The 13,115-nt window shown below is 55.8% G+C and overlaps 4 protein-coding genes across 4 annotated transcripts; all 4 read right to left on the bottom strand.

Moving 5' to 3' along the window:
* Window positions 1–1,570: 1,570 nt before the first annotated feature.
* GMORB2_3982 (uncharacterized protein) lies at window positions 1,571–4,629 on the bottom strand (the record flags this gene model as incomplete). The annotated part of the gene is made up of 2 exons (XM_035465958.1): window positions 1,571–3,936; window positions 4,032–4,629. Coding segments are annotated over 2 exons (2,964 nt in total), but the record flags the coding sequence as incomplete, so codon positions are not given.
* Window positions 4,630–4,769: 140 nt separating this feature from the next.
* GMORB2_3983 (uncharacterized protein) lies at window positions 4,770–6,117 on the bottom strand (the record flags this gene model as incomplete). The annotated part of the gene is made up of 2 exons (XM_035465959.1): window positions 4,770–4,803; window positions 6,053–6,117. The coding sequence occupies 2 exons, from the start codon at window positions 6,115–6,117 to the stop codon at window positions 4,770–4,772; spliced, it is 99 nt and encodes a 32-aa protein (XP_035323796.1).
* Window positions 6,118–6,951: 834 nt separating this feature from the next.
* On the bottom strand, window positions 6,952–10,086 carry GMORB2_3984 (multiple RNA-binding domain-containing protein 1; the record flags this gene model as incomplete). The annotated part of the gene is made up of 3 exons (XM_035465960.1): window positions 6,952–8,469; window positions 8,823–9,782; window positions 9,856–10,086. The coding sequence occupies 3 exons, from the start codon at window positions 10,084–10,086 to the stop codon at window positions 6,952–6,954; spliced, it is 2,709 nt and encodes a 902-aa protein (XP_035323797.1).
* A 602-nt stretch (window positions 10,087–10,688) lies between these two features.
* GMORB2_3985 (Glycosyl hydrolase family 92) lies at window positions 10,689–13,094 on the bottom strand (the record flags this gene model as incomplete). Its single annotated transcript, XM_035465961.1, has 4 exons — window positions 10,689–11,731; window positions 11,813–12,121; window positions 12,198–12,990; window positions 13,071–13,094. The coding sequence occupies 4 exons, from the start codon at window positions 13,092–13,094 to the stop codon at window positions 10,689–10,691; spliced, it is 2,169 nt and encodes a 722-aa protein (XP_035323798.1).
* Between the last annotated feature and the right edge of the window lie 21 nt (window positions 13,095–13,115).

Genomic DNA, 13,115 nt, shown 5'->3' on the forward strand with positions numbered 1-13,115 from the left:
TCCATGATTATTATAATCTATCTCCAAAAAGGGAGATTTCCCACCCCAACTTTGCGACACGGGTTTTTTTTTTTTTAAAAAAAAAAAGGGCGAGAATAGCGATATTGTAACCTCAGGCGAATGTCTCTCCATCATCCTAAGTTCCTGACTAAAAAGTCTATCCTACTAGATGATAGTTATACATCACAGGTGCTGCTACTCTACACTACTCGTACCTCTCTCTACAGTCTTGGCTACTCTACTAGCCCGAGTCATCCCTACAAGTCTCGCACCTTACATATATATGTGTATATATATATATATATATATGTACAACATCCCTGCCAGATGTCTCGGGTGGTCCGTACAGATTACCTGTGGCTCAACTGTTCAGGAAATCCGTTCCTGACGCCAGTAGACCAGGAGTCACCAGACAAAAAAGAATTAATAAAATAAAATAAAAATCTAAATGAAGAGTGAAGAAATGAAAAATATTTCAGATTAAATCAGATCAGACGAGACATGCAGCCACGCCGTTTATTCTCTGCTCTCCCCGTCAAGCCTCGTCCATTCCTCAGATCATGGCTCACAGGAGCACATCGCACACTCTCCTGCTTCCCCACAAGGGGGCTAGGCCACGCAAGCATCATCAAACATAAACCTCCGTGCCTAGTACCTGTATCGTACTCGTATCTCAACAATACCGAATCCTTTTTTTTTTTTGACAGGCATCATCAAGATGATCACGATGATATCACATTTCTCAAAAGATTGCTCAAAACAAGTCATGGTTTTTCGCCGTTTTTAATTGCCCATGTAGTATGGCATTTCTCCAACAAAAACAAACCCCCCCCCCCCCCCCCCCCCCCCCCCCCCCCCCCCGTCATTAAAGAGACGCCGGGTCTGGTCGAGAGGTGACATTACAGGTTACTATGGATGGTCATGATAGTAGGTCGACGCGCCATCTCTCTCTTGTCGCTGGCGATTGCACATTGCCGGCAATCGCATATCATCGGCACTGGAGTAGAAAGAAGAAGAAGAAAAAATGCTCGGTGAATTATTACTAACTACTGGATGAAGAGAGACAGAGACAGAGACAGAGAGAAAGAGAGAGAGTGTGTGTATGTGTGTGTGTGTGTGGGGGGGGGGGGGGGGGGGATAAAAGGCGCTTCCCCTCCTTTCATCGTTTCTTTGCGGGTGCGCGTGTTTCGACCAGGAGACGTCGTCAACCAGCGGGTNAAAAAAAAAAAAAAAAAAAAAAAAGATTGTGGTATTAAACGTTCCTTGGTTGCCCATGTAGTCATGAAAATAGCCGTGAGAAATACAGGAGGAATAAAACATCAAAGAGAAGAGAGAGAGAGGAAAAGTAATACAAACGAAACGCCCACGTTCATAATGGCTGTCAAAACAGATTGGCCCCGCCAATTTAAATAAAATAAAAAACAAATAAAAATCCCTTACGCCGAAATGGAAGAAAGGATATGGCAAAAACAAAACAAACACCTCCCCCCTCCCCAAGACAAGGAAAAGATGGAAAAGATATAAAGGGGGGGGGAGGAAAAAGAAAGAAAAAAAACACGAGGACGGCAAGCTACCACCCCGCCGTCACGGGAACAGAATGAACCATGTCATCAGCCCTTCTCCTCTTAGCAGGTCGAGGGCTGGTAGTATCGCCCCTACCCGTCGTGGCGTGGCCGTGACCGTCAGCGGTAGCCCAGTGAACAGGGTTCCACAGGCTCTGGTGCTGCTCCATCTTGGGAACGGCAGCCCATCCGGCAGATGCCTCAGGAGTGTGATGGGTATGCGGCACTGAAACCCCGGTGGGCGTGCCGGACCACTCGTCCAGGGGGCCAATGTCCCATCCGCCATGGACACCTGCCGTAGCATCGGCGGGGTGGTGGTGGTGGTGGTGGTGGTGCGGCTGCTGCTGCTGATGATGATGATGATGGTGGTGATGTTGCTGGTGCTGCTGGTGGCTGTCCTGCGAGTTGTCGTAGGCCAGCGTGCTCGAGAGATCGAGACCGGCGGTCACACCGGTCGGCATGTAGGGGTTCACGGCCGCTGCGCTCATGGGTTTGACGTCGGAGAAGCTGTCCACGTGGCTGGGCGCGGCTGCAGCGGCCGCGGCACCGTCAAAGTACGACTGGTTCTGCGCTGCTGCTGCCGCCGCTGCCGCCGCCGCTGCCGCCGCCGCTGTCTGACCGTCGGCCGCGCTGCCGCCGGTTGAGCCCGCCGCCGCTGCCGCCGCCATGAAGCCACCGGCGCCGCTGCCGGCGTCGAAGCTGCCGTGGGTGGAGTACGAGCCTTGGAGGGAGGCCGTGGGCGGCGGCGTGGCGAGACCGCTGGAGAAGCCGTCGAAGAGGGCCATGCTGCCGCTGGTCGGCGCAGACGCCGGTCCGGCCGCCGACGCCAGGCTCATGCCCGCGCCGCCGTCCCAGGCCTGACCAAAGTTCTCATTCATGGCTGCCGTGAGGTGCTGGCTCACGCTGGGCGTGGGCGACATGATGGCGTCCCTGTTGACGACGGTCGACGACGACTGAGGCGACGGGTAGACCAGCGCCTTCTGCTGGTGGTAGCGCGACATGGGGTCGTTGACCGTGAGCCACCTCCACGTGGTGCCCGCCGGGCGGAAGACCGGATTGTACTTGTACCACTGGTTGGTGGTGCTGAAGCGCCAGAAGATGATGGCCTGGCGCGTCCAGCGCTCCGAGTCGGGCGCACACGACCAGAGCTCCTGGTACATGGCCACCTTGCAGATGAGGTCGGATCCCGTGGGCTCGCGGCGCGCCCAGGCGGCGGCGTCGCCCTCGTCCTCGGACCTCTTGCGCTTGCTGCCGGCGCGGTCCAGGTTTCTGCCGGCACCGTTGCCGCGCTTGTCCTTCCTGCTCTGGTGCTCCGCATCCGGGTACTGCACCGCCATGCTGAGGATGCTGGCCCATTCCACCGCCGGGAAGGGGACGTGTATGTCCTGGCGCAGGCGGAGGTGGCAGTCGCAGTCATGCCTGGCGTCGCTGCAGCCGCGGCGGTGGATGCCGCTCTCGTTGGTGTACACGTCGGGCTTGCCGTCCTCGCTGTGGAGCTCCGCGGGGCGCGTCAGCCTGGTCACGCACTTCCATCGGTGGTTCTGGAGGGCGTGCTGCGTCAGCGCCACTTCGACGAAGCCCGTCAGCTCGGAGCCCGACGGGAACTTGGCGTGCTCGTGGAGGTCGATCGTCGTCGACATCTCGAGCAGGAGGCAGTCCTCGTCGCGCTGCGGCAGCTCCAGGCCTTCGTACAGGGCGGGCGCATCCTTCTGCCAGCGGCGGGTGGCGGACTTGGCGCACGCCGAGGTGGTGCGGTCCAAGGAGCGGGTGTACTCGTGGAGGAGGACGTCCTTGCCGAGGACGTTGGGGGTGTCGTCGCAGTTCATGTACTTGTTCAGGTGGGGGAACGACTGGACGTCCAGGGGGGTGCCGTTGACGTCGTAGGCGACGTCGTCGCGTATCTTGACGTCCGGAGACGAGACGAAGATCTCGACCGTCTTGGGGCGCACGGCGATGGAGGACTGGAGAGCCAGGAGCTGCGAGAAGTACTCGTAGTTGGGCTTGACCTCGGGCACCTGGCCCTCGGCGAGCGCCGTCAGGACGGGGTTCGACTTGAACGACTCCTGCTCCTCCTCCTCGTACATGTCATCCGAGTTTGTCGTGCCGGGCTCCTTCTTCTCCTCCGAGGGGAAGAGAAAGTGGAAGCATCGCAGGTCCTCGAAGAACTTCTTGACGACCTGCATGTGGCTCGATACCTGCTTGCGACCCATCTGCTCGATGCTGTCGTTGCTGTTGTCGATGCGGAAGATCTCCTTGCTGCCGAGGACAGCAACGCAGATGACGAAGATGTATTCGCTGATGAGCATGTTGCGGCCGTAGAGCTTTCCGCCCATGGAGAACTTGCGCCGCCCCATGTGAGGCATCAGGAGAACGGCTGTCTTCTTGTTAGCTCCCCAACTTTCATTCCATCTTCATCTCGTTCTCACGTCTATCCTCTCATCCTTGCTCTTCAGGCGGTCAAGTACTCACCGTCCACAAAGGCATCCTCGAGCTCCGGTCGTCGCCACACGCCGCCCTTGTCCTTCTGGGTATCCTTGTGGGCCTGACGGTTGCGGTACTGGCGGAACGCAGGCCAGTAGTAGAGAGGGTTGATGCCAACCCTAGGCTTCGCGCGCTGGTGGTAGCGAGGTCGATGCAGCTGAGGCGTGTGGTGGTCCCTTTGCGTGGCCGACTGGGAACGCTGGAGGCAGTCAAAAGACTGCGAGGGCACCATGGGAGCAGGAGGCATGGTGTTGGCGCTGTGGCTGGGAGGAGGCTGCTGCATGGTGGGCGAGAGGCTCACGGGGCTGTTGTAGCAGGAGAGCATGCCGCTCAGGTTGTGATGCTGCTGCTGAGGCATGTGTCCGTGATAGCTGTGGTGGCGCTGGGGCAAGGTAGGAAGAGGAGCATGGTGGTGCTGGTGCTGCTGCTGGTGCTGCTGCTGCTGAATATTGCCGGTCGACTCCCTCAGAGGAAGCCTTCCGTCGGCAAGGTGGTAACTCCGTCTCGAGTCGATGTAGTCCGGGGCAGGGGAGAACCTCTGGGAAGAGATGATGGGAGGATGATGCTGGTAGAGCGAAGTCGACGGAGCTGTTGATGAAGCCATGGCGTAACCCTCAAGGCCGCCGGCGTGGTGTGTGTGTGTGTGTGTGTGTGTTTGTATGGAGAGAAGCAACAAAAGGTTGCCAGCAGAGGTGGTATGGACGGGTGTGTGTTGTGTGTGGAATGTCAAAAGACTACCAGACGATAGTCAAGCTGCTCTCTGGGCGCAGCATATGAGAGGGGGATGCGTAGGTGTGTGTGTGTTGGGGAATGGAATTCCGGCACGTAGCAGCACACGCACGAAGGAAGTGATGTTTGCGGTATGTGAATAGGTAGGAGCGAGAGTGCTAAGAAAGAGAGTGTGTGTAAGAGACTGTGAGAGCAGCTGTTGTTTTGTTCAAGAGATAGAGAGAGAGAGAGAGAGAGAGAAGAGGAAGTGATGGAGGACAAGAAATGTTGGAAGGAATTCGGGACGGGTGGGTAAATGTATTCGAACGGGAATGCCCAGGGGTGAAGAGGAGAAAGGAGGTGATGCCGACTGGAACGGAGTGTGTTGGATTGATATCTTCTTGGATGTCGATACTCTAGCAAGTATACATGTATAGAATCCAAGACCATCGATGAGGAGGAGTACGAGGAGGAGGGGAGAGGGTGGATCGGGGGGTGGGCAGGTAACTTACACGGACATCCACACCCACACCTCTCTGTACATGTCGTGGATGGGTGAGGAGGGGGGGCAGGCCACCACTCTTCCCATACATCTCTCTCTCTCTCTCTCTCTCACTCTCTCTCTCAGAAGGGACGGGCAGAGGAGAGAGAGGGTCGTATGATCCACGAGTAGGGTGCGTTCGGGGGGGGTATAGAGCAGCACACTCTCACCCCCCCCTCGGATCTCCCCCTCGTCACTCGTCAGTCCACGACATCAGACCCAGAATATACACTCCTGCTCCGGGTTGACGCTAGAGGGAATTGGGGACCCCGTAGCAAGGAGAGAGGAGTAAGAGGGAAAAAGATGGTGAGGTGGGTCGAGAAGTCGTCCGGTCCGTCGACAATGTCCCAACGCCGGCGGGAAACTCTCTCTCTCTCTTGTGCGTGCGTGCGTGTGTGTGCGTGTGTGTGTTCCGCTTCCCTTCTCTCCTTGAGCGCTGCGAGCTGTCAATTACTCTCCCCTTACCCTTCCTATCCTCCTCCCTCTCCCTCTATATCGTCGTGCGCGTGTGTTCCCTGCGGGTGGGTTGTCAATGATTGACCTACCCGCGTTGTCATGCAAGGGAGAGAGGAAGGAACTGGACGGTTTTTTTTTTGGGGGGGGGTTTTTTTTTTCTGTTGTGTGGGGTGTCGTAGCAGCAGTAACAACGTCGCCATCATCTTCATCCTGCCTCTCTGCTGCTGCCACTCTCCGGCTATGTATGTCTCATCGGAGTAGCGTGCTGAAGATTCCCGTGGCCTCTTGATGCGAGATGATGTACTCGTTCAACCTGGTTGGGCTGGCCTGGACAGCTAGAGTCCAGAGCACAGGCACTACTACATCCATCCTGTCGGAATGCGGAAGGAGATGACCATCAGACAATGTCCACGACAGCTGCATTCTTTGCAGAGGAAACAAGCAAGGTCTGGTCCTTGGTCTGGCCCTTTCGGAAACCCAAAATTTCTCATTGTCGTCCTCGTCGTCGCTGTTGTTGTTATTGTTGTTGTTATTGTTGACGTTCCTTTTCGTCTCTGGTCTTGGTCGTTCCTCTGCTTGCTTGTTCCCCTTGAGATTGTGGTCACGTTGAAAATCGATAGCCCTCCCCTTTTCCCACCCTCCTCCCCCCCCCCTCCTTCCCCCCTCCACTCAACGCGTCGCCGCGTCGCTACCCTTGGGAAGGGAGAGGAGACATTACCATCACTACCACCAGAGCTACGGTATTACTGCTACTGATACTGTTGCTGCTGCTGCTACCATCAGAGCGCACTATTACTTCCCGACTGCTAATCTACTCCTCTTCACAAAGGAGAAAGCGAATCATCGACCCACTGCCAGGGCACTACCGGGACACTATCAGGGGAGAAGAATGGAATAAAGAGTTGATCTCTCAGTCTATCGTACGAGCTACAAGCTTCAAGGGCCCTTTATTTCATGCTGTTTCGTCTCTGGAGAAGGCAGAAACCAAAAAAAATTTGGAGAAGAAATGAGAGAAGAAGAGAGAGTGAGAGAGTGAAGAAGAAGAAGAAAGTCTTCTATTGGTTCCATATTCATGGTCGATATTTCATGGTCAATGAATGTTCTTGTATTCGCACACACACACACACACACACACACACACCCCACCCCCACCCCAATTGCTTCATGTTCTAAATGGCATCACAACTTTTACATCACCCCCTCCTAGAGACCCTCCTCTCCTTCCTCCTCATCACCAATCGTCACCTTTTGTCTCCCCCCTCCAGTCAGCTTCTGCAGAGCCATTTTATTGGCCTGCCCGCCCACCTTGCGCTGCATCTTCTCAATCTCTTCCTCGGCATCCGCTGCCTCTGCCTCCGCAAAGTCGATCACCAGTTTCCGCCCCAAAATGTGGGTATCCCGCAGTGAGTTTAGCGCGTTCTCTGCCTCGCGAGGCGTGACGAAGTCGGCAAACGCGAATCCCCTTGCGGTATGGTCTGCCTTCTTTGGAACGCGGACTGACCTTAGCTGCCCGTACGTGCCGAACAGTGTCCGGATGTCATTCTTGGTCGTCTGGAACGGCAGGTTCTTGATGACGAGCTTCGTCCTCTGCCCGGCCGCCCGCTTGGCCTTGTCCTCCCGACGCCTCTCCTCTGCGGCATCCAGCCCCCTGTGCGATGCCTTGACGGCCAGCGTGTGTCCGTCCAGGACGTGGCCGTCCATCATCTTGAGAGCCTCGTGCGCCTGGGCCTTGGTGCGGAATTCGACAAAGCCGAAGCCCATGCTCAGCGTCTTCCCGGGCTTCTTGGCATCGTTCTTGGTCTTGACCCTGGCAGAGACGAATCCGTCCAGCGACGAGAATGCCTCTGCCAGTCTGTCCGTCGACGTGTCAAAGTTTAGATTGCGCACGAACAGAGATGTCGTGTCTACCACCTCATCCGCCCTATCGGCGCTCGACAGTAAATCGTCGACGTCTAACTTCTGGGCCCCCGTCGCTGACCCGTACCCGCCGGTGCGCGATTGGCTCGGTACCACACCACCGCTGCCGTCTTTGAGCAAGTCCTTGGGAGCCTTCTCCAAGAACAGCACGCTGTCCTTGATGCGGCGATACGCTAGCTTCCCGAATGCTGACTTGGCGTCATTGGCCTGCGCGAACTGCACAATGGCAATCGTACCGCTCGGCGGCATGAGCACCCGCAGGACCGGCCCGCCCGCCTGCTCAAAGAGCGTCCTGATCTCATCCATGGACGTACCGTACGGGAAGTTCTTGACAAGGATCGCCGTGTCCCCACGCTTGTTGGTCCTGAACGCCTCGAGATCCACGCCGTTGGATACAAAGTAGGCCTTGGTTTCTTGGATGACCGTGGTCTCGGCCACTGCTTGTCTTACCGCTGCGTCTGCCGACGTCGGGTCCAGCAGCTCCGACTTTGAGACACCCAGCCTGCTAGCAACAGAGGCGTTGACAGCATCCTGGTTCATGAAGAGAGAATTCCAGTTGAACGTGCTGGACGCCGCCTCCTGTCTTTTCCGAATCAGGTTCTGCTTCTTCAAGGGCAGCTTGGACAGTTCAAATTCGTCCAGTCCCGAGTCTCGCTTTGCGCTGCCAGGAATGATGTGCAATATTCGCCCTTGAAATGTTGTACCATCCATGGACTGGAATGCTTCCACAGCCCTAGAGGCGTCCGCGAAGAGGATCATGGCAAATCCCTTGCTGGCCCCCGTTCTACTAACGGGTATATGCACCTTCAGACAACGTCAGCGTAATTTCCTTTCTTGCCTCCCAGGAAAAAAAACGAGTAAACAATTCAGGATGAAAAAGTCAAGAGACTTGGTGGCTGCTCAGACAGGTCGAAGCATCTACTAAAATAATCGCCCAGGTTTCACATCATATACCGGAGTATAAGCTGTCCCTATCTGGGGTTCATCACAGAAGCCACATTTCCCTGTCCTCTGATATATGTATAAGAGGAGCAGAGATCGGAAACAAGTAAACAAAAAACAAAGAAAGGAAGAAGCAATAACAACGCCAACAGCGAATGAAAATCAAAACAAGGGTGCGCGTAACGTAAGAAAAATAGAGTCCAGACTAAACGTACCTCTTCGATAGTGCCAAATTTCCCGAAGGACTCTCTAATCTCATCTTCAGTCGCTCCAAATGGGAGGTTCCGAACAAAGAGCCGAGAAGTTTGCCGTATGGCATCTACGGTGGTATGCCCAGTCGGCTCTCCCAGCTGCGCCCCTTGGTTGATCGCACCAGGGGCATTGTCGCCACTGGTGTCAACGGTCTCCCGTCCAACCTTGTCCTCGGATGACTCGCCGTCGCCACCAGACCTTGGAGGTGGCTGAGAAGTCTGGGCGTCGGCGTTGCCAGAAGCAGGCTGGGGAACGATGTCGTCAGGATCCATGAGGTCCAGAAGACGGTTTGTCCGTGAGCGCAGCCAGTCGTCATCGGTGGCGGCAGGAGCGGGAGCAGAGGGAGCAGTCGTTTCATCAACCGTCATGGCTGTGTCTTGCTTCACCTCCTGACCCTCATCGGACTCCGTCGAAGCGGCTGCAGTGGCATCATCGTGACCGAATTTGCCGCCTGCTGCGGCAGCGGACATCTGTCGCCGGGCTTCTCCAGCCACGGCTGTCTGGGGCGGCCTCGCCACTGAAGATGAGGGGGTAGCAGCCTTGCTGACAGTCTCAGCCGGCTTGTTTGGCTTCATCCTCGCCTTCTCCGTCGGGATCTGCTCGTACTCGCCGTCACTATCGCCCTCTGGGATAGCAGCCTGGGGCACGGCACCAGGCAATGTCTCGCCATCAGCGGTGACATGGATGTTGCTGCTGCTGTCCAGCGTGTCCGCGAGTACTTCCTCCCTCGATTTTCCAATGACTCGCAGGTACTCGCGTAGTTTGGGGTCGGATGATTGGCTTGACGGCGCATCAATCTTCCTCTTCTTTGAGACAGAGGGCTCATCAGCGCCAGCGACTTCACCGTCAGGTCTCCTCTTTACTGGAGAGATGGCGGAGCGAAAGTTTCCCTGGCGTTGTCTGTTCAGGGTCGGGTCTGAGATCTAACATTCCAATTAGCATGGGACCAGACTAGCCCGGGCGAGGGGGGGGGGTGGTAGTAGGGTCACAACATACAGCTTTTGCTGGTTCGACAGAGATCCTAGACATGCGAACAAATGACTTGTTGAAATATTTGACAGCTTTCGCTGCATCCTCGGCGCTCTTGTAGCCGATGTAGCCAATTCGGCGTTGCGGGATCAGCTTGATGTCGGTGATGTCGCGGTTACCTGCGGAGAAGTGCTTTCGCGCCTCAGCCTCTGTGAGGGAGGTCGGCAACCCCTTGATGAAGATTCTTGATGTCTCCATTGTGATGTGTATGTGTGTGATCCCGTACAGATAGGATGGGTTTTGGGGTATATCAGGTCATGATGGCGGTTCTGCCAGAAAGAGAGGTCTTAGCAACTCTTTTTTATGTTTTTGTATGGTTACTGTGGGAGAATGGAAGCATGGAGAGAAAAAAAAAAAAAACTTTGAAGAGCAACTTATCCTGGTGGGTCCACCCTCGATAAGACAAAGCGCCCCGCATGCCGCATATCAGCCATACGTGAACTCATTTTTTCTTATGATTCACTTACCCTACATAAGTATCCATGATTTCTCGATGCCTTTAAGGAACAAGATGCTTATATTTCACAAGAGTTATTACGTCTAAGATGGTAATTATCGTGTGAAATTTCCGAGAACTCACTATAGTCTTTGGGATACACTAGTTACGAAAGCAACGCATGTATAAATTATTCAAGCTCTACAATTAAGGATACAGACAGATATGCACCTATCAAAAAAAGTAACAAATGCTTCAGATGCTGCCGCATTCCTTCACGACAAAATACTTTGTTTTTCAAACAAGAAAATTACAATATCAACATGTCATTGACATTTATTCAAAATCCCATAAAGGGCCTCAACTACTTCCCCCAGAAGTGGGTAGATGCGCTGGGCGGTATGTCATCCTTCCCGGTACCCCATTCGGTGCTCTCGTGAGGGCCGAGGGTCAACTCGAGAGTCCCACCATTGACAAAGAAGTCGTGAGTAATCCAAGACATGGAGTAATCCTCCCCGTCCAGCTTGACGCTCTGGATGTAAATGTTCGCGTACGCGGCATCGAAGTCGACAGCACGGATGGTAGCTGTCTTGGCAGTTTGGGGGTTCGTGATGTTGACCTCGCGGAAGAAAGGCGGGTTGATGAGGTAGACGTTCTGTCCGCTGACGGGGAACAGCCCCATCATTGTGAGGCCGGTGAAGCTGCCCATGGCGCCAGAGTCGTCGTTCCCGGGGATGCCGCTGAGCGTGTCGTTGAAGCTGCCGGGTATGTGCTTGTGGACGTACTCGGCCGACAGGCCCGGGCGGCCTGCAAAGTGGAAGAGGAAGAAGTGGATGTACGACTGCTCATTTCCAACGTACAGGAGGCCCGGGGTATCGTGCAGGAAGCGGAGACGCTTGATGAAGGCGTCCGTCCCGCCGAGCGTGGGGATCAGCGTGGCCTGGTCGTGGGGAACGTAGAAGGTGTACAGCCACGAGCCCCCCTCGTACGTCTCGTGCCCGCCCGGATTGAGGTAGCAGCCATCGAAATTGAGGAGGAAGGTACAGATAGCCGGGTCCTGGTACCCGAACGTGCCGTTCAGGTAGCGTGGCTGCAGGAAGCCCTTGAACCCACTGTCCACCAGCTCCGACGTGCCCGTCGTGTTGAGCTCGGACCGCGAGTCTGCGTCGAACATGTTGATCCAGTTCTCGGATCGCTTCAGGTACTTCTCCGCATCGTCCGTCTTCTTCATGTCGCGAGCCATCTGGGCGATGCAGAAGTCGTTGTACGAGTACTCTATCGTTCGGGATATCGAACGCGTGAACAGGCCTACACCGACTGGATCAAAGTCGTCAGTTGGGACGTAGCCAAGCTTCTTCCAGCTGGCCAGACCTCCGCGGCCCCCGAGGGTCCAGACGGCTGGTTGATCTAGATGATGGGACGTGCAGTCAGTATTGATGGGATACATCCTGTAAGCTACAATGGGCATATTCATTGGTTTTCACCCACCTTCGGCATCCGACACAACGGCTTCGTAAGCCGTCTCCCAGTCGATCCCACCATCGAGCCCCTTGACATACGAGTCGGCAATAAGGTTATCAGCATTGCTCCCGCCCTGCGAGAAACCCTTGCACAGCGACATGCGACAGTCTGGAAGCCTGCCCTCGTGGCGGTACACGTCGATCAAGCTGCGGACCATGAGGGCCTGGGCGTGGGGGTCCAAGAGGGTGAGGAGAGGGTGGGTGCTTCTGAAGCTGTCCCAGATACAGTAGAATGAGTCAAAGTAGGGCTCGTCGCTCTCCCAGAGTGGGTTCTCGCCTGTATGCGTTTGCAGCACACAAGCTCGTCAGCACATGTGCTCTCTCCACGATCTTTGCGGCAAGCCCAAACGCACCTGTGTAGTCTTGCGGCGAGATGAAGGACCTGTAGATCCCGGACCAGAAAGTCCGCTGCAGGGACTCGGAGACACCTTTGCTATCCACGGATACGGCGCCCAGCTTGTGCCTCCACGCGTCGGCAGCGTCCTCCCTCACGCGGGCAAAATCAAAGTCTTCCACCTCCTTCTCGGCATTCTGGCAGGCCTGGTCGACGTTGACGAAGGAAAGTCCGACTCGGGCGAGGATCTCGTTGGACTCGGGGGCCCGGAAGCGCACCCACGCACCAGCGGGTAGAGGGGGGTCGTTGTTGCCGTCCTCGCTGAGAACGAGGTAGTCGGAGGTGTTGCCGGCGCGGTTGTTGATCCAGACCCCTGCATCACGGATGTCGGCACCCTCGAAGTCGGTGCAGAAGTGCAGGTCGTAGGTCCCCACGCCAAAGGACGGGGCGAAGGTGCCGTTGCCGGTGATGCGTCCCGCGTCGGGGTCTACCTTGATCTGGCCATTCGTACGAGAGTCGGACAGATCGGTGAGGTCGGCGAGGATGAGCGGGCTGTACGGCAGCTCCCCACCCCTCTTGTCCTTGGTCGGCTCGGAGGGGAAGGTGAACCTATAGAGAGCCGTGTGGTTGGTCGTGGTCATCTCGGCCCGGATAGAGCTGTTGAGCGAGAGGGCAAAGTAGCCCGGTGTGGCTTCCACCGAGCCATTGTTCCTCGATACGGCGCGGAGGGTCTTGGGAAAGTCACACCTGTTGATGTCGTCGTCTGCACACCCTGTGTAGGGGAACAGCGGGAAATTTCCCAGAGAGGAGCCCTACAGCCTTCAAGGTGAGTACTAGGTACGATCATGGATATATCCTTGAATGCCAGCACACATATATCGTCAAGACTTACACCACCCGTTCCGCTGTCGTGCATGTGCGAAAATCCAGTGACTTG

This window comes from Geosmithia morbida, assembly GCF_012550715.1.
Source record: "Geosmithia morbida isolate 1262 chromosome Unknown scaffold_2, whole genome shotgun sequence".
Taxonomy (NCBI): Eukaryota; Fungi; Ascomycota; class Sordariomycetes; order Hypocreales; family Bionectriaceae; genus Geosmithia; species Geosmithia morbida.